The 22,317-nt window shown below is 54.3% G+C and overlaps 1 protein-coding gene across 2 annotated transcripts in view; it reads left to right on the plus strand.

Annotated features, from left to right (window-relative positions):
* Window positions 1-19,761, plus strand: part of ITGA3 (integrin subunit alpha 3) — a 34,017-nt gene extending 14,256 nt beyond the window's left edge. Inside the window, exons 6-27 of one of the 2 annotated variants that reach the window (XM_039227721.1) lie at window positions 1,102-1,188; window positions 1,746-1,953; window positions 2,399-2,595; window positions 4,496-4,584; window positions 4,735-4,871; window positions 5,047-5,133; window positions 6,094-6,161; window positions 6,234-6,370; window positions 6,987-7,136; window positions 7,234-7,331; window positions 7,654-7,801; window positions 8,068-8,136; window positions 8,748-8,827; window positions 8,937-9,014; window positions 9,796-9,898; window positions 10,047-10,229; window positions 10,439-10,561; window positions 11,359-11,472; window positions 13,031-13,129; window positions 16,978-17,103; window positions 17,501-17,643; window positions 18,399-19,761. In XM_039227721.1, coding sequence (XP_039083652.1) covers window positions 1,102-1,188; window positions 1,746-1,953; window positions 2,399-2,595; window positions 4,496-4,584; window positions 4,735-4,871; window positions 5,047-5,133; window positions 6,094-6,161; window positions 6,234-6,370; window positions 6,987-7,136; window positions 7,234-7,331; window positions 7,654-7,801; window positions 8,068-8,136; window positions 8,748-8,827; window positions 8,937-9,014; window positions 9,796-9,898; window positions 10,047-10,229; window positions 10,439-10,561; window positions 11,359-11,472; window positions 13,031-13,129; window positions 16,978-17,103; window positions 17,501-17,611 — 2,492 coding nt within the window. In that variant the 3' untranslated portion in view covers window positions 17,612-17,643; window positions 18,399-19,761. The remainder of the gene's footprint in view (window positions 1-1,101; window positions 1,189-1,745; window positions 1,954-2,398; window positions 2,596-4,495; window positions 4,585-4,734; window positions 4,872-5,046; window positions 5,134-6,093; window positions 6,162-6,233; window positions 6,371-6,986; window positions 7,137-7,233; window positions 7,332-7,653; window positions 7,802-8,067; window positions 8,137-8,747; window positions 8,828-8,936; window positions 9,015-9,795; window positions 9,899-10,046; window positions 10,230-10,438; window positions 10,562-11,358; window positions 11,473-13,030; window positions 13,130-16,977; window positions 17,104-17,500; window positions 17,644-18,398) is intronic. The other variant, XM_039227722.1, reaches the window with a different exon arrangement.
* Window positions 19,762-22,317: the final 2,556 nt, after the last annotated feature.

Below are 22,317 nucleotides of genomic sequence, written 5' to 3' on the forward strand. Positions count from 1 at the left end.
CAGGCACCCCAGGATATACAGATATCTTTTAAAAACACACACTCAAACAGAATCACACTAAACATGCTCTTCTGGGGGCATCTGGGTGGCTCAGTCGGTTAAGCGTCCGACTTCAGCTCAGGGCATGATCTCTCAGTCTGTGAGTTCGAGCCCCGCATCGGGCTCTGTGCTGACAGCTTGGAGCCTGGAGCCTGCTTCAGATTCTGTGTCTCCCTCTCTCTGCCCCTAACTCATGCTCTGCCTCTCTCTCTCTCTCTCTCAAAAATAAATAAACATTAACAAAAAAACCCACATGCTCTTCTGCTTTCTTTTTCCACTTGCCAATAAGCTGTGGGCACCTTTTCACATTGGTACATATCAGGCAATCCTTTGGGGGCCTATAGAGTATTTCTTTGTACCAAGAGCCATGTTTATAACTGCTGTGCCCCCCACTGCTGCTCAGGCGTCTGAGGGCTCCCGTCCCCTCCATGTCTGCCTCTGTCCACCCCACATGTAGCCACAGTGAGCCTTCTCTCCTTACTGCATCCTTGTTATTGTAGAATCAACTGGCAGAGAGAGCCCTGAATCCCTTCCTCTTGACCAACAGGTAGCCCAGGGCGTATTTGTAGCTTGACCCACCTGAAACTGAGGCCCCTGCTCAGTCCTCTGGTCTTGCCTCCCCTGCCCCCTGGTCCTTTAGAACCTCAGTAGGGCAGTGGCCACTCTCTAACAGCAACCCCACGGAGCGGGGGACGGGTAGGCAGCCCGAGTTTGGGGGCAGAACCAGGAGATCATAGGGTGGAGTCTAGCCTCGACGTCTAGAGTGAGGGAAATGTCACCTAGAGTCCAGGAGCCTGGATGACCAGCTTCTAGCCGTGTCTCTACAACTGCTCCCCACCCCTGAGCCTTGCTTTTCTCATCTGTAAAACGGGCCTCATCATTCTACTTCACAGAATTATGAAGATAAAGAGGGCGTGTTTTGCCAATGGCAAAGCACTCACAAATAAAAGGGGTTATTACTGTCCTTGTGGGGGTGGGGGGTGTGGCAGGGGACCCAGACGTGGAGGATGAAGAGAGTAGTGATCTGAACTCCTCCCCTCCCCCTCCCGGAAACTTGTGAAGGAAACAGCTACATGATTCAGCGGAAGGACTGGGATTTATCCGAGTATAGTTACAAGGACCCAGAGGACCAAGGAAACCTCTATATTGGTGAGTCCAGCTGTGGTGGCTTATTGGGTGGCGGAGGAAGAAGGGGGCTCAGTTCCTAGCCTGCTGGCCTCTCACCTCAGTGCTTGGTAGAAGAGGGAAGCCACGGTGCAGGTGTGACTAGTGGCGTTTAAGTTCAACTAGCACACACCTATTGAGCACCACCTGTATACCGGGCCTGTTCTGGGCCCCCCAAGATGCAAGGTCCCTACCTTCATGGAAGCCATAGTCCAGTGCGTGGACGGGATTGGAAGCTGGGCGTCCAGGGTCCACTTTCTTTCCCAACTTGGGATAGAGGAATAGAAGACATAAGGCTCTTCCTTAATCCGTCCCCTTTCCTTGACACCCTGGGTCTCGTTGATCCCTAAGTCCTGTCGAGCACTGGACACCCTCTATATCTGGGTTCCCATTTTGTCCCAGCCCTTACCAGCCCACACTTGATAGACTACATTCTCAATCTTAACACCCGCAGCCTTGCTGGGGATTTGGGTGGGCTGGATCCAGAGCAGAAGGGGACAAAGTGTACTGAGCCTTGATTGACTGCCTTCCCCTTGCCCCAGGGTACACTGTGCAGGTGGGCAGCTCTGTCCTGCACGCCAAGGACATCACGATTGTGACAGGCGCCCCGCGGCACCGACATATGGGTGCTGTCTTCTTGCTGAGCCAGGAGGCAGGTGGGGACCTTCGGAGGAGGCAGGTGCTGGAGGGCACGCAGGTGGGCGCCTACTTCGGCAGCGCCATTGCCCTGGCAGACCTGAACAATGATGGGTGAGAATCCGGGGCCACTTTCTGGGGCCAGGGCGAATGGTGAGGGGGGCAGGCTTGAGCGAGCCAGGCCAGAGAAGTGGAGGCTTGCGATTGTTCGTTTGTCTGCCTGCTGTTTACAGGGATTTGCAAGTCAAATTTGCGTCTTGACCTGCAATTAGAGATGACGGGTGTTTGTTTACATGTCAATTGCATGACAGCCACGTCTCCTTTTGTCATTTTATGCTTCTAGTGGATGTGGGTGGTTTGGGTGTGATCTGGGCCTCCATGGCTTCCCCATGACACGTATTTCTTCTCAGACGGGTCATATTGGCCTTTCCATGTCCTTCTCATGATCAGAGATGCCATCAGTGTAGCCCTGGCACAATTGTACCTGCTAAACAAGAATTCTGTTGTATGTTGGAGGCTGACCCCACACTCCTACTTCCCCCCCTTCTCTCCTGTGTAGGTGGCAGGACCTCCTGGTGGGTGCCCCCTACTACTTTGAGCGGAAAGAAGAGGTAGGAGGTGCCGTCTATGTCTTCATGAACCAGGCAGGCACCTCCTTCCCTGCCCACCCCTCCCTCCTTCTTCACGGCCCCGGTCGCTCTGCCTTTGGCTTCTCCGTGGCCAGCATTGGTGACATCAACCAGGACGGATTCCAGGGTATGAGCCAGCACTCCTGCTCCAGCACACCCACTGAGTGCCAGCCGCATACCAGGCTTCGCAGGGCCTGAAGAGGAGCCTGGGGCCCAGGCCAGGGAGCTCACAGCAGTCGTAGAGCGAGGCCATGCGGAGGAAGCCTCCAGAGGCAAGCTCTAGGGCTTGCCAGAGCTGGGGGAGTGGATGTACCACTGGGCGTCTGAGGCTGGGCCGAGTGTGCACAGTGGAGGGGAACAGAAGGGGCACAATGTGAGCGTGGGATACTTGCCCCCTCTGCCCAAATTGAGTGGATGTGGGGTGTTCACGTCAGAGAAGAAGCTGGAATGGCCCTGTGGACCCGGGTGGGCACTGTGAGAGCCAGGCAGAGGAACTGGGGCTTTACATGGGGTAATGGCTGAGGGGCATCCAGGCAAGGTTTCCAGGCAGGGATGTGATTTGATGGCTTGGTACCTTGAAAGATGATTCTAGAGGGTGATACGGGATGGATGGGGGAGAGCAAGACTGGGGGTGTTAAGATCAAGAATGTAGTCCATTAAGTGTGGGCTGGTAAGGGCTGGGACAAAATGGGAACCCAGATATAGAGGGTGTCCAGTGCTCGACAGGACTTAGGGATCAACGAGACCCAGGGTGTCAAGGAAAGGGGACGGATTAAGGAAGAGCCTGGTTGCTATGAGAGCCCCTGGCTTATCTGGAAACTGCTTTTTCTGACCACCTCGATTTCCCAGAACATACCTGAGAACCGAAATGAATGCAGAGGAGCCTCTAAAGAGCCAACATAGGTGCTAGAAAGTTCGGTTAGCAAAGCCTATGCATTTACTGGTAGAAGAGTTGTCTGGTTTCTACTCAGGACCTACTTACTTCTCCTTTACATACTTCTCTCTCTTTTTTTTTTAAATTTGTTTTGTTTCATTTATTTTTGATATATAGAGAGACAGAGCATGAGCAGGGGAGGGACAGAGAGAGAGGGAGACACAGAATCTGAAGCAGGCTCCAGGCTCTGAGCCGTCAGCCCAGAGCCCGACGCGGGGCTCGAACCCACAAACCGTGAGATCACGACCTAAGCCAAAGTCAGCCGCTTAACCGACCCAACCACCCAGGCGCCCCCCTTTACGTACTTTTCTAACAAGCTTCACTTTCTGGTTACCTAGGCCTTATCAGATCAAAAGCAGCAAACTAGAAAGAGTTTGGTAAATTTTAAGAAGATAATAAAACATTTGGGGCTTATTTGTGGAAATCATCATTAGCATCCGAAAAGTCTAAAGTCTAAAGGATTTAACAAGAAAGGTTATAGTGTGATTAAAATTCCAGCCCCCTGTGTTAGAGAGACAGGGACTCAAACTGGCCTCTTTTCTACTCGTTAGTTGTGGGACTTGGGTTTTCTGAGTCGGCTCCCTCACCTGTAAAATGGGATGCCGGTACCTCCCCCCAGCAATCTTGCCAGGATTAAATGATATCAGTGTGCTTGGTAACTACATGGCGAAGTCACCAGTGGGGACATACATCTCTTTGTGGCCCTGCTGGTAAATGTCACTAGAAGAACCGGGTATCTGAAGGGGAGGCTGGTAGGGGAGACGGAACGTACCATAATGAGGGAAAAGACACACTAGGCTAGTGGGCAGGAATCCGGAGTGTAGACCTGCCTGGGACGTTAACTTGCGGTGTGACTTGAGGTAAGTCATCTGCCTCTCCGAGACCTACCTTCCCACCCATAAAAGGAAGCAGCTGGGCTCACAGTGGTCCCAGTTTTAATGGCGAGCCACAGAACTCTGTTCTCCGGTGTTCTGAAGCCCCGCCTGGCAGGGTGAGGTCAGTTTCATGCTGGACCCTGCGGCCTGGAGCGCAAGGCTGGGGAGACACGGGGCCCATGGTACTCAGGGTGAACTGCCCTCCCTCTCTTCCCCAGACATTGCCGTGGGAGCCCCATTCGAGGGCTTGGGCAAAGTGTACATCTACCACAGCAGCTCCGAGGGGCTCCTCAGACAGCCGCAGCAGGTATGGACGGACAGGGACAAAGGAGTCCAGCCCTCCTTCGCCTCATACACCCTCCCCCTGTCCCTCCCCGGGCCCCACTCCCCAGAGCTCACCCTGAGCCTGTCCCCACCGCTTCCCCCTGCCCCTCGCACCCGCCCCCCCCCCCACCAGGTGATCCACGGGGAGGAGCTGGGACTGCCCGGCTTGGCCTCCTTTGGCTACTCACTGAGTGGGCGGATGGATGTGGATGAGAACTTCTACCCGGACCTGCTAGTGGGGAGCCTGTCAGACCGCATTGTGCTGCTGCGGTAAGCCAGGGCAATGGGAGACAGGAGCCTTTCTGTCCCCCAACCCCGTCTGCATGGAGCCTGTCTCTGTCCTCCTTCAGCACCGGGTCCATGCAAGCCTGAGCCCCGGGGCCTGGCCTGGGCGGGGGGAGGGGACAGGCAAGAGGCACTGATGTCTGTTGCATTTTCTCTGCAGGGCACGGCCTGTCATCAACATCCTCCACAAGACCTTGGTGGCCAGGCCATCTGTGCTGGACCCTGCGCTCTGCACAGCTACCTCCTGGTGAGACTCTCAGCTCCTGCTCTATCTGCCCATTCGTCAAGCCAGGAGGGACCCTGGCTCCCAGCCCCCTCCCCTGGCAACTCCTGATATCCCACCATTAGAGGGTTGGTTGCTGGGGTAAGCATTGGCCCTCCTACCCAACCTCATTAAAAAGCCAACTTCTTGGCGGGAGGTAATAGACAAATTCCCCATGGGGGGGGGAGGGAGGGAGTAGAGCATGGTGGTTTGGAGTGGGAGCTCTGGACGGCCTTGTCTGAACAAATCAGCTATGCCCACTGCAGCGGAAGGGGTGGGCTCTGGGGAGTGAGTTCCTAGGGAAGGAGGGGAGTGGGAGACACTTAGGTGGACAGAAGAGAGAGCCACCTTGGGCAGGTGGTTAATCCCTCTGCGCCTCAGAGTCGTTGCCTATGAACCAAAGTTAATAGTAACAACCGATTTACGGGATTGTGATAATTAAATGAGGCAATGTACAGAAAGCCCTTCCCACGGCACCTTGTACACCCTGCGTGCTCCAAACGTGTTAGTTGCTAAGATGGTGACGGCAATAACGACGGTGACAGCCTCGAGGTCTTTGTGTGAATGAGGCCCAGATCAGAAGGCAGAGGGCCACAGAGCAGAAATCAGGGGTGAGTGGGAGGAGATCTGGACAGCAGGTCCTATACAAGACCAGGCAGGGCGCCAACCAACGGGTGACATCAGGCGACTCCTTCTGCTCTCAGGGCCTCCGTTTCCCAACTGGTGACCTCTAACCCTGTTTACCATGGCTCTAAGGGGAGTGTAGGGGGGAAAGAAACCAGGGACACCCCAAACCAGCTATGTGGACCTCTCCAGTGTCGTCCCTGCCTTTCCTTCTAAGGGCCCTGGTTTCCCCCTTGCCCAGTACAGGGGTGAGAGCCAGGGCCTGGATAACTGGGCCCCACGGTGAGCTGTCCCACCTATCTGTCTCCTGCCTCCCAACAGCGTGCAGGTGGAGCTGTGCTTTGCTTACAACCAGAGCGCCGGGAACCCCAACTACAGGCGAAACATTAGTGAGTTGGGGGGGGGCAGGGAGGAGGGGTGTGGTTACCTGGCCACTTGCTAACCACCCTGGCCACCTCCAGCCCTGGCCTACACCCTGGAGGCTGACCGGGACCGCCGACCGCCCAGGCTTCGCTTCGCCCGCAGCCAGTCTGCTGTCTTCCACGGCTTCTTCTCCATGCCCGACATGCGCTGTCAGAAGCTGGAACTGCTGCTGATGGTGAGCGAGGGGCTGAGGGTGGGACCTGGCTCCAGGACCCCTGCAGGAGGCCGCTAGAGTCCCCTCAGGGCAGGGGGGAGGGACTGGAGTCTCCCCAGAGACAGAGGTGGGGGAGGGGGGCCTGCAAGGCCATAGGTCTTCAGCGGGTACAGTGCACAGCATATGGGGGGGGGGAGCGAGCGAGAGAGAGACCCTCGGAGTTGGAATGGGAGCCAAAGGGCTCATCACCTCTGAGAAAAGTGAGGGGTGTGAGACTTGGCTTAGTTTGTGTCTGGGAGAAAAAGAGGCCTGTGAGTGGGGGACCAGCTGAGCCCTTCTCTAGGATATGGTGGTTGAAAGAGAGAGCACAACCTGGGGACCCTCGGGATGAAGGGGAGCTCAGCAACCAGCCCCTCATCTCTGGGGAGGAGGAATCCCATCACCTTGCTTGTGGATCAGAGTGGTAGGAAGGGGGGGTCAATGTGATAGGAAGAGAGGGAGTTCACCCTTACTGGGCTTCTTCCGTGTGGAGGGGGCCTCAGCTCGTCCCTGAGGGTTCAAGGCGGTGGGAGGATTCACCCGGGGGGAGGGCGGAAGGGGAGTGCAGCGCTGGGCTCAGCTCACCCTCCTTCCCCAGGACAACGTCCGCGACAAACTCCGTCCCATCATCATTTCCATGAACTACTCTCTACCTCTGCGGATGCCTGAGCGCCCGCGGCTGGGGCTGCGGTCCCTGGACGCGTACCCGGTGCTAAACCAGGCGCAGACGCTGGAGAACCACACCGAGGTGGGCGGGGCCGGGGTCGGAAGGGCGGGGCCCCGGAGGGCTGTGGAGCGAGAGGGCTCTCTGGGTGCTGGGCCCTTACGCCTCCGGCCGCCCCCAGGTTCACTTCCAGAAAGAGTGCGGCCAGGACAACAAATGCGACAGCAACTTGGACATGAAGGCGGCCTTCGTGTCGGAGCTGGGGCAGCCTCTGAGCAGGTGCGCTCTAGGCCGCGCGGATTGGCCAAGGGAGGGGCGGGGCTTCGTTGGCTAACCGAACGCGAGGGGCGGGGCCTTTGGGGTCAGCGATCCGAGGGAACCCGGGGAGATCTGAGGGGAGGGGGCCTCCGGGAAAGAGGGGACTTTAACTGACCTGGCCTTCATCGGGTCTTCCTCTCCGAGGCTAGAGGGCGGGGCCTTACTGTGTGTGGGCGGGGGGGGGGCTTTCCTCACCAGCGGGCCTGAGGGGCGGGGCCTAGTTGATCTGGGGCGGGCCTGGGGCGGGGCTCTGGGCTCACCCGGGTCTCCTTTCCCGCCTCAGGCTGCACTACAGCAAAGACGTCCGGAAACTACACCTGAGCATCAACGTGACCAACACCCAGAGCAGGGAGCGGGCTGGGGAAGACGCCCATGAGGCGCTGCTCACCCTGGCGGTGCCTCCCGCCCTGCTGCTGTCCTCAGTGCGCCCCGTGAGTGCCCTCCGTGGAGCCAAGAGCCCAACTAGGGCTCCACCGAGCATTTGCATCCTTATATGCACGGCATTTACATGTGCTCTTATTTATCCTGCGCCCACCCTCCTTCCTATGGGCTGGGCTTCCTCGGGTGCTTGCAGTGTCTCTAATGCTAGGAGAACCCGGGTATTCAAGCCTCAATGGCATCCGACCCAGCGTCACAGGGAAGGGGCTGGAGAAGCCCTTCTCTGACCACCCAGGCCTGATTTGTCATCTTGCCTCAGGCTGGGACGTGCCAGGCCAATGAGACCATCGTCTGTGAGCTGGGGAACCCCTTCAAACGGAACCAGAGGGTGAGTGCTGGCCAGGCCTTCCCAGCCCTGTGGGTCCCAGGCTGCTACTCTGATGAGCGCCGTGACCATACTTCTGCCTGCCTGCCAGGCTTGCTTAAAGCAAAGAGCCAGGGTAGGAGACAGGGAGATATAGGGGTGGGGCATGAGGAGAGACCCAGAGACTAAGAAACATGGGGCCGCTAGGGAGCTACACACAAAGCTAGAGCAGCTGGAGGTGAGGAGCTGGATTCTGCTGTGCACCTACTGTGTGCCAGGCGCCGAGTCCAACAGTGGGCACTTTGTTTATGCTGTAATTCTCAAAACCTTCTGAGGAGGTAGATACTGTTTTACAGAAAGAAGATACAGGCTTAGAAAGTACAGTAACTTGCTCTAAGTCTTGTAGCTTGAAAGCATCGGAGATGCCATTGACATGAAGGGGGAAGGGAAGCAGGCTGAGGCTAGCGACGTGAAAGAGTGGACTCAGGCGGCCAGGCGGAGACCCCTTGCTCACAACGAGGGAAGGAGGCCAGAGAGCCAACTCCGGAGTATAGCGTTCGGCCCCTCTCTCCCCTGTGGCATCACTCCTGGCCGGCCCTGAATGCCCCTCTTTGCCTCACTGGCCCTCATGGCAGATGGAGCTGCTCATCACCTTCGAGGTCAACGGAGTGACTCTGCACACCAGGGAACTGCAGATGCAGCTACAGCTCTCCACGTGAGTGACCGCAAAACCAGTCAGTGTCAAGGGTGAGGTGCCTTGGGGCGCTCCTCCAACCCCAGCCTCAGCTGACACATCTCCCTTCCCCCCTGCATTCCCTCCCCAGGTCAAGTCACCAGGACAACCTGCAGCCCGTGACCCTGACTTTGCTGGTGGACTACACGCTCCAGGCCTCTCTCAGCATGTGGGTGCCACCCCTCCCCGGCCTGCTGTGCCTGTGCTGGGGGCCCCCTGTCCTCAGTGTGGCTCCCAAGCTCCTTGGACATAGCTCTCTCGGGCCTGGGGTCCTCAGGCCTCTGCTTCTCCTGGGTTATCCCTTCCTTTAACCACAACAATCACTATCATCATCATCATCATCATTCCCTTTGGAAGGCAGGTAGCAGTGGAGAAATCAGCCACCCTGGGACTCAGGCGTTGGTGCAGCCCTGCCGTTTCATGAGAGCTCATTGTGCTCAGAATTTTTTAAATTTTTTTTGCTTTCATTATTTATGTTTGATAGAGAGAGAGACAGAGCATGAGCAGAAGATAGGCAGAGAGAGAGGGAGACACCAAATCCAAAGAGGCTCCAGGCTCTGAGCTGTCAGCCCAGAGCCTGGCGCCAGGCTCGAACCCACAAACCATGAGATCATGACCTGAGCCGAAGTCGGACGCTTAACCGACTGAGCCACCCATGTGCCCCATGTGCTAGGAGTTTTCTATACTCATTGACTTCCCACGACAGCCCCATGACATAGTAAGTGTTATGAATGCCATTTTACGGATGTGGAGACTGAGGTTTCCAGTTTCCTGAGAGCACAGATAACTTGCTTAAGGAATAGCTGGCACACAGCTAGTAAATGCAAAGCAGGGATATATCTCAGGTCTGCCTGAAGTTAAAGGAGCTGTGGTTCACCTACCTCGGTGCCCACCCCCTCTGCCAGGGCCCCTCCTGCCCCCTCAGACTCCAGCATCTTTCTTACTCTTAGGGTGAGTCACCGGCTCCAGAGCTTCTTTGGGGGAACAGTGATGGGCGAGTCTGGCATGAAAACTGTGGAGGACGTGGGAAGTCCCCTCAAGTATGAATTCCAAGTAAGGGGGCTGCTGGGACCCTGGGTGGGGACTGCCGGGAAGGGGTGGGGGAGATGGGTCTGGGGCCCGAGGGTATGAGGGTTGAGGCTGTGTGAGAAGGAGGTGATTTCCCAGGAGGTAGTGGCCATGACACCCCTTGTGCCCACAGGTGGGCCCAATGGGGGAAGGGCTGGCCGCCCTGGGGACCCTGGTCCTAGGGCTGGAGTGGCCCTACGAAGTCATCAATGGCAAGTGGCTGCTGTACCCTACAGAGATCACCATCCACGGCAATGGGTCCTGGCCCTGTCAGCCACCTGGAGACCTTGTCAACCCTCTGAATCTCACTCTGTCGGTAAGGACACCAGGACACCATCGGGGATCTTTCATTTACATCTCATTTGCATTGCAACTCATTTGCATGCTGCCGGGCAGAGAGTCCCATGCCTTGCCCTCCCTCCCCACATACCCCTTTAGGAGCCTACCTCTCCCCCTTCCCTCCGTCCTCTCCCCCCACTCTGCTCCCACCCCTTCCTCCCAGCCAACCCCTTCTTCCCTCTTCAGGTCCCTGGGGACAGGCCGCCATCTCCACAGCGCAGGCGGCGACAGTTGGACCCAGGAGGAGGCCAGGGTCCCCCGCCAGTCACTCTGGCTGCTGCCAAGAAGGCCAAGTCTGAGGCCCAACTGGTGAGTGGCCAGGGCAAGGTTGGAAGGGAGCGTCCCCACCCATCACAGGGTGGGTGCGCACGAGGGGGCCCTGAAGCAAGGTTGATGGGTGCTGATCACCAGGAGACCCCAGTCTGATGAGGTGATGATGTGACCCGTGGCTTGAGGAGCCCCTAGTCAGAGGGAGGAGACTCCTCTCCCACCTCCGTGGTTATCCCACTCTCCGTGGCCTTCGGCGGCAGCCAGTACGGTGGGCCAAAGGAAGAGACACTGGCTTCCTGAGAACCCCATCCTGTTGGGGGGACATAGCGGCTTAAAGTCTTGGACATTAGGACTGATGAATGGGGACAGACTGAGGAATGCGGGGCAGGGAGATGTGGGTGGTGCAGGGTGCCCTCTGCCCGAAGGGAGAAAGGAACAGGCCTGGGAAGCATGTTGAGGACCAGCTGAGTGAAGAAGGAGGAGGCGGTGTTCCCCGGTGTCCCTGGGAGGTGTCCCCCGGTAGCAGGAGCTGGCATGAACAAAGGCTCAGTGGGGGAGGGGGCTAAGAAGGGGGTGTTGGCCGCTGGGCCCCATTTATATACAACAGGATCGGATTCCATGTTATCTATGCCCCTGGCAACTACCTGTGCTTGGCCTAAAGAATGTGACTTAAAATGTGTAAGTGGGGGGGAGGGTTTGGGCGCGAGTGGAAGGCTGAGGTAGGACCCCTTCCGGTCAGCCATGGGCGGGTCTAAGCGCGGGGAAGAGCCAAAGGTGAGGGGCGAAGCATGAAGCATGCGCAGACCCAGCCCGTCTCCTGTCCCCTGTCACCTCAGAAATGTGATAGTGACCGCACCCGCTGCGTGTGGCTGGAGTGCCCCATTCCTGATAGCCCGGTCATCACCAACGTGACAGTGCGGGCACGAGTGTGGAACAGCACCTTCATCGAGGTCAGTGCCTGGGTGCGGAGGTCACTGCCCCCCTTCCAGGGTGAGGCGAGCCTCACGGAGAGGGTGAGGCTGGGGTCACAGCAAGGCCTTATGTGCATTTGTGTGCCTTGTGTGTGTGCGTGTGTGTGTGTGTGTGTGTGTGTCAGCGGCAGCATTGTATTTAACATATGATAATTTGTACACCTGCCACTATGTGCCTGTCAGCATTAGTTCGTGTGTCCGTGTGTGGACATGACCTAATGTTCGTCACCGGCCAAAATGCCCTTCTCTCGTGTGTCCTCTATTGCGTTGTGTGTCTGTCCCTCTCCCCGCATAAACTCCTCTTCGGCCCTTGGGCTGTCCCCAGACGCTTCACCACCAGTGAGGTCTTCTCTGACTTTTCCAGCTGCAAACGACCTCTCTGGACACCCACAGAACTTTCTTTTTAATCTTTATTTATTTCGAGAGAGAGGGTGTGGGGGAGGGGCAGAGAGAGACGGGGAGACAGAAATCCCAAGCCGGCTCTGCACTGTCGGTGCAGAAATCGGTGACCGACTGAGCCACCCAGCCAGTCTCCCCGACCCAAGAACTTTCTCAGAAGCTGCACCTGCCAGGAGTCACGCTCTACTCTGGATACTGAGTAGGAGCACTCTTATACCGGCCTCCTCATGCCACCTAGACCAGATTTTTCTGTAAGTGACCAGATTAGAAATCTTTTCAGCTTGTGTGAGGTGTATGGTGTCTGCGGTAACTATTCAGCTCTGCCGCTGTAGCACAAGCTGCCGTAAACACTATCGAAACGGATGGGCATGGCTGCGTCTCAAAAATATTTTATTTACAAAAGCAAGTGACGGGCCAGATTTAGCCCAGAGACCTGACCCGGACCTTGACCTTCCTTGTCTCTGCTGTCTGCAGCATCTGGCACAGGACCTGATGCAGAAACAAGTGGGTGAAGAGCGCCAGGGTGACTCAGTCCGTTAAGCGGCTGACTTTGGCTTACAGTTCATGGGTTCGAGCCCCGCATCGGGCTCTGTGCCGACAACTTGGAGCCTGGAGCCTGCTTTAGATTCTGTGTCTCCCTCTCTCTCTCTCTGCCCCTCCCCTGCTTGTGCTCTGTCTCTCTGCTTCTCAAGAATAAACAAACATTGAGGTGCCTGGGTGGCTCAGACGGTTAAGCATCCAACTTCAGCTCAGGTCACAATCTTACGGTTTGTGAGTTAGAGCCCCATGTCAGGCTCTGTGCTGACAGCTCACAGCCTGGAGACTGCACCAGATTCTGTGTCTCCCTCTCTCTCTGCCCCTTCCCCACTTGTGCTCCATCTCTCTCTGTCTCTCAAAAATAAAGGTTAACAATTTTTTTTAATAATAAATAAATAAACATTTAAAAAATTAAAAAAAAATAAATGAATGGGTGATATGCATTTGTGTGTGGAGACGCCTGGCTCTCAGATCCCTTGGGGTGTGTCTTAAAGATGCTGTGTGTGGGGGAGCGTGTGCCCTGGGGGGGAAGAGGGAGGCTCAGAGGGGCTTCAGCTACTTCTTTAAACCCATCCTTCCCCACCCCACCCCCAACTTCCAGGATTACAAAGACTTTGACAGAGTCATGGTAAGCGGCTATGCTACCCTGTTCCTCCGAACCAGCATCCCCACCATCAACATGGAGAACAAGACCGTGTGGGTGAGTGAGCGAGTGTGTTAGGGAGCACCGGCGCCTGGCCAGCGCAGGGGAGCACAGGGTGCCCTCTCAGAGCATTTCCACATACGTGAGCCATGTGGTTCTCCATCTTGGCTGGGAATCCTCTGGAGGGTCTCTGGGGTCTGGACCGCACCCCTAAGCCATGAAATCTGTGGGGGTGTCGCATTTTGGTATGTTTAAAAGACCCCTCGGTGGGGGTGCCTGGGTGGCTCAGTCAGTTAAGCGTGTGACTTCAGCTCAGGTCATGATCTCACGGTTCGTGGGTTAGAGCCTCATGTCGGGCTCTGTGCTGACAGCTCGGAGCCTGGAGCCTGCTTCGGATTCTGTGTCTCCTTCTCTCTCTGACCCTCCCCTGCTCGTGCTCTTGTCACTCTCTGTCTCTCAAAAATAAATAAATGTTAAAAAAATTTTTTTTAATAATAATAAAAAATAAATAAATAAAAGACCTCTTGGTGATTCCAGTGTGCAGCCGGGGTTGAGAACTTTTGCTTGAGCCTATAGGACCTGCGTAGCTTCTCTGTGAAGATGTACCATCTCCATGGAGACTTGAAAACAAACTTCTCAAGTCTAGTTCTTTTTTTTTTTTTTTTTTAATATTTTTTATTTATTTCTAGGAGAGAGAGAGAGAGAGAGACAGCGTCAGCAGGGAAGGGTCAGAGAGAGAGGGAGACACAGACTCTGAAATAGGCTCCAGACTCTGAGCTGGCAGTCAGCACAGAGCGCGACGCGGGGCTCAAACCCACGAACCGCGAGATCATGACCTAAGCGAAAGTCAGACGCTTACCCGACTAAGCCACCCAGGCGCCCCTCTCAAGTCTAGTTCTGAGTTACATCGGGGAGAAAAAAAAAATAACGACAAGACTGTTAATAATTTTTTGTGAAAAGGATTTAGTGGAGACGTGGAGGATCTACATACAGGAAATGAAGGGAGGGTGGTGTATTTCCTAAGATAAATTAAGGTAGTGGAGGAAGGGCCAGAAATACCAATGGAACAGAATAGAAATTTATGTTCTTACACAGATGGCATTTGTAAGCCATGGAGGAAGTTAGGTTAGTAAGTTGTGTTGGGAGAACCCATTTGGAAAGTAAAAACAAACCCTTACCGCACACGATAACTGACAACATGATTGAGTTGAGTAAATATTTAAATATGGGAAATAAAACTTAATGTACCAGAAGAAAACTGAGAAAACAGCATAACAACAATCTTTCATTTTGGGGAGAGGGAGTTATTTTAGTAAACCCCAAAGTCACAAAGGAAATATTGGACAAATTAGACCATGTGAAATTTTTAAAAAATTGATGATAAAAAAAACTAAAAGGGCAAATGGTAGATTGTTTTCTAAAAAGTTTATAGCATATATGGCAAAGTTGGTATATATACATTTTTCATTAAAAATTTTTTTATTTTTTATTTATTTTATTTATTTATTTTTTTAATTTACAAATAGTTTATTGTCAAGTTGGTTTCCATATAATACCCAGTGCTCATTCATTAAAAAAAATTTTTTAATGTTTTTATTTATTTGTGTGTGACAGAGAGAGACAGTGTGAGCAGGGGAGGGTCAGAGAGAGAGGGAGATACAGTATCTGAAGCAGGCTCCAGGCTCTGAGCTGGCTGTCAGCACAGAGCCTGACGTGGGGCTCGAATCTACGAATTGTGAGATCATGACCTGAGCCGAAGTTGGACGCTTAACCGACTGAGCCACCCAGGTGCCCCTATATTTTTAATTTTTAAAATGTTTTTATTTATTTTTGAGAGAGAGAGAGAGACAGAGCATGAGTGGGCAGAGGGGCAGAGAGAGAGGGAGACAGAGAATCTGAAGCAGGCTCCAGGCTCTGAGCTGCCAGCACAGAGCCCGACGCGGGGCTCGAACCCATGAACTATGAGATCATGACCTGAGCCAAAGTCAGACACTTAACCAACGAGCCACCCAGGCACCCAATTTTTAATGTCTAAAGGTAAAGGCAACATAAAGATAAATGGGCAGTGTACACAGGGTGAACTAGAAATCGTCACCTCAATAGTGAGGACATAAAAAGAACAGCAACAAGATTTTTTTCCTATCAGATTGGAAAAGATTAAAAAGAATCACGCTGACTGTGCTGATGAGGTAGAAGGAAATGCTCTTGGTCAGAGTATAAACTGATGGATTCTTTTTGGAAATGTATTTGTCAATATCTATTAGAGTGTAAAATGCATACTTCCTTTGAGCCAGCGCATGATAATATATCTTAAAGAGCTAATAAGACAAATGGGCGAATATAAATATAGGCGGATATTTTAAAGCATTGTTTATAATGGCATGAAATTGGAAACAGTCTACATGTCTTTCGGTAGGATATTGGTTCAATAAATTGTGGTACATTTTATAGAATGACTGTGCAGTCCTCAGAAGAGATTAGGTTGATCTTTATTAATTGACATCAAAAAATGATAATAAAACTGAAAGACGAAGCAGGTTGCAGAAGAGTGTGTGCAGCACACACGGACCCCATTTCTGTGGATGAAAAAAGTATGTACGTTCAACATATGCATTAAAATATACAAAAAGAGATTCACCAAAATGTTGAAGGTTATTTCTAGGAAGTAAAATTACTGGGAACCTTTTGTTTTCTTTATATCATCTGTATTTAAATTTTTTCAATATTTATTTTTGAGAGAGAGAGACAGAGACAGAGTGCAAGCAGGGGAGGGGCAGAAAGAGAGGGAGACAGAATCCAAAGCAGGCTCCAGGCTCTGAGCTGTCAGCACAGAGCCCAATGTGGAGCTCAAACCCACGAGCCACAAGATCATGACTGAGCCAAAGTCAGACCCTTAGCCGACTGAGCCACCCAGGGGCCCCAAGAAAAATATTTTTTAAAAAAAGAAATCTGTATAGTCAGAAAAAAATTTTCTCTATGTAAATGTATATAAAATACGTTATGTAATATAATTTTATATATATTATGTAACATTTATATGCTATGTATGTTATATTATGTTATATAACATATCATATCATATGTAATGTTACATATGATGTGATATATAATTATAACAATATAATTGTATAATATAATATTTTATAATGTATGATCATATAACATGTTATAGTATCTATAATATAATTTTATATTATAATATAAATATGCATATATATCCATTGTAGGCAAAGAAATATAAAGGCACTATAAGCTCTGCCTTCTTTATTTTTTTATAAATATTTGTGGAGTGCTTGTTAGGTATCATGTATTGATCAAAGCAGTTGACTGATATTAAACACATTTAATCTTCCCCAGCAACCCATGAAGTAGGTGTCATTCCCATAGTCTCCACTTTACAGATGAACAAAAGAGAGCTTAAATAACTGTCCCAAGGTCACACAGCTGATGCATAGCACACCTGGGACTTCAACCCGGGTAGTCTAGTCCCAGAACCCATGCTCTTGGCCACGGATTCTATACTGTGAGGTAGGCATGATGATCTCCTTATTAGCATGAAATGGAGAGTCAAAGAGGTGAAATGACTTGTCCGAGGCCACACACGAAGCTCATCAAAGATGGGGATAGTGCTCAAGCCGGGAGGGGCAGATTACAAACCCTGATTCCAGACTGCCTCCCAGATCTGAGGCTGGTCCTTCACAGGACAGGTCTGCACCTCAGGAAAACCAGAGGATGGAGGAGGAAGGACTCTGCCCCCAGCAATGGGCAGGCAGGGGCTTTTTCTGGTCCCTGAGTGCCCCCTGCTGGTCATAGGCCAAACAGCAGGGGTCTGGGGCAGGCTGGGTGAGCGTGGGGCATCAGTCAGGGGGCTGACACAGGACTGAGCCCCTTCTCGCATTCGCCAGTTCTCCGTGGACATTGACTCGGAGCTGGAGGAGGAGCTGCCGGCGGAGATCGAGCTGTGGCTGGTGCTTGTGGCCGTGAGTGCCGGGCTGCTGCTTCTGGGGCTGATCATCCTCTTGCTCTGGAAGGTGCGGACCCCAGACCAACACCGGGACTCCCACTCTGGGACCTCCTGCCAGCAGCCCCCCACCAGCCCTCCCTTCACCCCATTCCTCACTTCTACCCCACCCCCACCCTTCCCCCATGTCATCCCCACCTTCTCCCCAGCTTCCAGTCTCACCCGCTGTCCCATCCTTACCTCACTCACCAGGATGCTCCTGCCTGGTTAAGGGGGGGGACCCACAGGCTGGAGAGGGGAAGAAGCCAGGAGCTCTGGCTTCCGGCCACACCACCAAGTTGGGGCTGGGGCCGGGGCCCAGGCGTCCGGGCTCCCCAGCCCTAAGCCCCAGCCCATGAGTGCTGCCGGCAAGGACCCCCCCCCCAAGCTCCCCCTGATGGCCCGTCCCCACCTCCTCCCCTCCGCAGTGCGGCTTCTTCAAGCGAGCCCGCACTCGCGCCCTGTATGAAGCTAAGAGGCAGAAGGCGGAGATGAAGAGCCAGCCGTCAGAGACAGAGAGGCTGACCGACGACTACTGAGGGGGGCAGCCCCTGCCCCCCGGCCCACCCGGGTAACGCGGCCTCCGGGCCCTCTTCCCTGAGCCTCGCAGCTGGCCGGGGCCTCTGACTCTGTCCTGTCTGCTCCTCTTCCCCGTGGGCCTTCTCTGCACTTCACTCTGTCCCCAGCACCACCCCTCAAAGCAGGCCGCTGGTCTCCCTCCACACCTGGGACAGCTCAAGGTGTCTTCTCGCTGCCTCCCCTGAAGGCTTAGGGTCCCAAGAGGGAGCCATAACATGCTCCCCATGCCCCTTCGCTTTCTAAGGACTGGAAAAGGAGCAAGGCCAAGGTTAGGCCTCATCTCTAGGCCACACGGCAGACTTCTAGAGCGAGTCTGCACCTCCATTTCCACCTCCTGAGAAGGAGGGGACCAGCAGAGTCCTTCTCCTGGGAACTAGTCCTTCTCCTCCTTGGAGCCCCCCCAACTTGCAGTGACAAACTGACCCCCCACCCCCACCCCAACAACGTGGTCAGGGCACATCACCTCCTGGCCATCTCATCGGCTATCTCAGGGACCCGCCTCTGTCTCCATCTGCCTCCCCTCCCCTCTCTGCCCTCTTCAGATCCTCCTTCCTCTGGGGCCTGGGGTGGGCAACTCGCCCTCTCTGTTGCAGTGCAGGGAGATGGCATGTGTTTGGGTCAGGGGTCCTGGCTTCGAGGGCCTCTGGGTGGGGGGAGGAAGGGGCTGGGCACATCTTCCCGCAGCCTGGAGAGCGGGATGCTGAGGCCCTTGCTCTTCTCCACCCCCCACCCCCCGCCCCAATGCAGTGCGACTTCTTTAAGCGGACCCGCTATTACCGGATCATGCCCAAGTACCACGCAGTGCGGATCCGGGAGGAGGAGCGCTACCCGCCTCCAGGGAGCACCGCGCCTACCAAGAAGCACTGGGTCACCAGCTGGCAGAGTCGGGACCGATACTACTGACGTCCTCCCTGACCCCCCCCCCCGCTCCCCCAGTGTCCCCTTCTATTTATCATAAGTTATACCCCTGAGAGTCCATAGGGGCCACTGCCTTTGGCTGGCACCCGCAGCCTCAAGCACACACACCTCTTCGAGCACATATATGTGCCATCCGGCCGCGGGCTCCCCACAGGAGGGAGCCCACCGCAGCCCCCAGGCCCTGGACATGCGTGGGCCCCACCGCTTGTGGACTGTGCTCTTGTACCACGGACAGCACGTGGACGTGGGCGGCCCTGCCTGTGCCAAAACCAAGCCCAAGGGCCTCCACGGAAGCTAGGAGGAAAATGCCTCCGCTGTGGCGACGCCTCCGCCCATTCACACTGGACCCATCTTCAGCCACAGTCACTGGATTGACTCTGCTATTAAGCCTAAAACTACTGACAGGGAAGCGCGTGCCAGGCCCCCAGCCGCCGCTCCCGGCTCCCATGCCAGAGAACGTGGGGGGCCTGCCTCAGGTTGTCCACGTGGCGTTTACAGGACTCAGTGCGCTCAGACCCAAGAGCAGAGGGAGCTGGAGGGAAGGCCCCCGGGCTGGCTTTCCCTCCCAGGCCTCTGTGATGCCTCTCTCCTCGGCCACAGCCCACACTGGCAAGGGAAGCGGTCTGAAGACGGACAGGCCGCTAGGCTCGGCCCGCTGCTGTGGGACTGCCCTGGGAACTCAGTGGAACGCTCAGCAGAGGAGGGGACGGTCCCGGGCCAACGAGATGTCGGAAGTATAGAGGAGATACCACTTCTTACCCACCACTACCATCCAGGCCTCTGAAGGCCCGGAGAGACCACCCCCCCCCCCCACACGCACACAAGGTCACAGAGAGAGCGACACTTGAATGTAGAACAGGGAGGGAGCTCTGGCCCTGCCCCCTGGGCTGGAAGTTATTCTGCCCTCACTGACCACGGGTAGGGGACCTGGAAGTGGAGTTCTTGGCTGTCCTTGGCGTTCTCAGAGCCAACCCAGCTCTGCCTCCTCCCCTGTGGGCTAAGTCCGGAGGCCCAGTCTAGAAGGTGAGGCTGGTCCCAGGGAACCTCTCCTGACCCTTGCCTCTTGGGAGTCCCTTTTCCAGTCCTTAACCCCTTCCACGGTACTGTAGCGGGGGCCTCCCTCCCCCCCTTTGTGCCTTCTTTGTATATAGGCTTCTCACGGCAACCAGTAAATAGCCCCCAGTTTTTATGGGCTGCAGTGGCCTCTATTCATCCCCACCCTGTATCAACCCCGGTGCAGGGATCTTGCAGGTGGGGAGGGGGACATACAAGCCTCTGTTCTCCGTGGTGTCCTGGTCTAAAGGATGGTCGTGGACCTCAAACTGAGATCCAGAACCTAAGGTCCGGGGAAAGACCTGAGTCGACTGGCTAGCATCCAAAACGGTTTCTTGGTGCACAGTGTGCTGGCCCTGGGGAGGGAGGGGCGAGGGAGTGGTGGCAGTGTGCAGCGTCCAGAAGAGGCAGAGAGCTCCTTTGCTGTACTGCAACAGGTAGTCCTGGATGATGGAGCAGGGAGGCTGGGTGCAAGGGCGGAGAGCCAACGGCCTTCATCCAGAGGCTGGATTCAGATCCGAACCTGCTTTTCTGCTGCAGTTCCCCCCTACCCCCCACCCCTAGGCACCGTGTTGAGTAGATCAGAGGGTGAACCAGGGACCCAACCCTGGAAAGATTGAAAGGTCCGAGTATCTATTCCGCAGGCTCTGGGCAGGGGTACCTGGAGTCCCAGTCTTGTGGCCATTCCTCCAGGGGTCCTTCGGTGCCGAGCCTCCAGGGGCCACAGCAGTGGATCAAGCCCTCCACTTCCTAAGGTGACTCTTTCATAGAGTCTGGGAGGACGGAGCAAGGCTGCTTTGCCCATGCCTTCTTTGTCTGAAATTGTGGCTTGGGTCCTTCTGTGCATTGTCCTCAAAGCTATGACCTTTGGAAGACTTCACCGGAGGCTGAAAATGACTACTCAGCGAAACCTAGAGGCAGATCCTCTATTCAGCTGCTCTGAGAGCCCACAGACCCAGGCTATTATCCCAGGAGCCCCAGCTGATGTCTGCCCGGTGTCTCCCGATCTGCCCCACTTTCTGTGCTGGGATTGCCCCTTCCTAGGATGATTGACAGTGGAAGGTCCAATTCCTCTGGGAAAACCCCAGCCGCTACCCAGAGCTCTCAGAACCAGGAATCGGAGCCCCCAGTTCATTTTCCGAAACCTGGGTTATTCACTCAGTCGGGAGTAACAGCATGCGCGGGGTGGCAAAGTCCAGCTGCAGAGCTCAGTTGGGCTCAGTCCTGTCTTGCAGACACTTCCTACTTAGGAAAACTAGGAATCTACACATTCCTCTGGCTGCCTTCACAGGCTCAGCCTCCAGTCGTGTGTGTGTGAGAGAGAGAGAGACTGTGTTCTCATCCAAGCATAAACGGTCTCTCTCTCACACACACACACACACACACAAACACCCCCCCCCCCCCCCCCCCGCAGTGTAAGTAGTCAAGTCATTTTCATGACCCCTGCTACACTTTTATGAAAGAAACATAATGGCAAAGATGTAGCAATACCCACTTTATATTAAAGGGTCCTCCATAAACGTCAAGCTTCTGGAGCTCCTTGGAGTTACAGCACCTCCAAACTGTTCCCAAAGAAGGTCTCAGCTTTTATGTCACTAAAAGGACCCATAAGGTGATTCTCCCCCTCGGGACACATGGCTGGATTGCACTTCCTGGAACTTCCTGGTTAGGTGAGGTCATGTGACTAATCCTGGCCAATGAGTTGTGAGCAGGAGGGAAGGGGATCAACTCTGGGCTGAGACAGTTCATTGCTGGGTGAGGCTCTCCCAGGCTTTCCCTCCTCTGCTGCTGCTGCTGCTGCTGCTGTAGAAGCCTGTGGTGAGAACCCCACCACCACCCCGCACCAACCTCCGTTGTATATATAGTGGGAAATTTGGGCATGGTGTGGGTGGAGGTTACCTCCACATCACCGAAACCTAGCTTGACCATGCCATGCCATACCCATTATTACCCTGCAGCAATCTCTGCAGACAGAATTTTGACCCAAGCACAGAAGCCACGTTATAGAAGTCCAGCACTAACAGAGGACCACGGGAAATTTCTCTCTCCTACACCTAGCCACAGCTCACAGCCTTCTCATTATTACTTAAATTTTGACGACAATAGTAATAGCTGCTATTTGACGATTATTTATTATGTGCTGGACACAGGGCTAGGTTTTATACATGTAGTATCCTGTATACTCTTCCTGGCAACTTGAGGACTGCACTCACCAACGTCATCGATGATTTAATTGATGGAAGGACGGAAGGATGTTTCGTTGTTCCTCCCTGGTGCCTCTGTGGCATGTCTCCCTAGTGACCCCAATTCTTTTTTCACATTCTTTTCCCTTCTATGTGCCAGGGGCTATAGCTGGTGCTGGAGATCGAGCAGTGAATTACACAGACACAGACAGCTCTGTCTTGGAGCTTTTAGTCTAATGTGGGAGACAGAGAAGTCAGCAGGTGATTCCCACTCTGTGATAAGAGCCAAATAGCGCTAAGGTTGCGAGGTCCAAGGAGCCCTTGCAGGGAGCCCATAACCCAGCCTGGTAGGTTAGAGACTTGAAGAATGAGTAGGTGGTAAAAAAAAAAAAAAAAAAAAAAAACAAACAGGGGCGCCTGGGTGGCTTAGTCGGTTAAGCGTCCGACTTTTCCTTAGGTCATGATCTCCCGGTTCGTGGGTTCGAGCCCCGCGTCGGGCTCTGTGCTGACAG

Source organism: Hyaena hyaena, unplaced genomic scaffold (assembly GCF_003009895.1).
Source record: "Hyaena hyaena isolate Hyena2069 unplaced genomic scaffold, ASM300989v1 scaffold_29, whole genome shotgun sequence".
In the NCBI taxonomy this organism is placed as follows: Eukaryota; Metazoa; Chordata; class Mammalia; order Carnivora; family Hyaenidae; genus Hyaena; species Hyaena hyaena.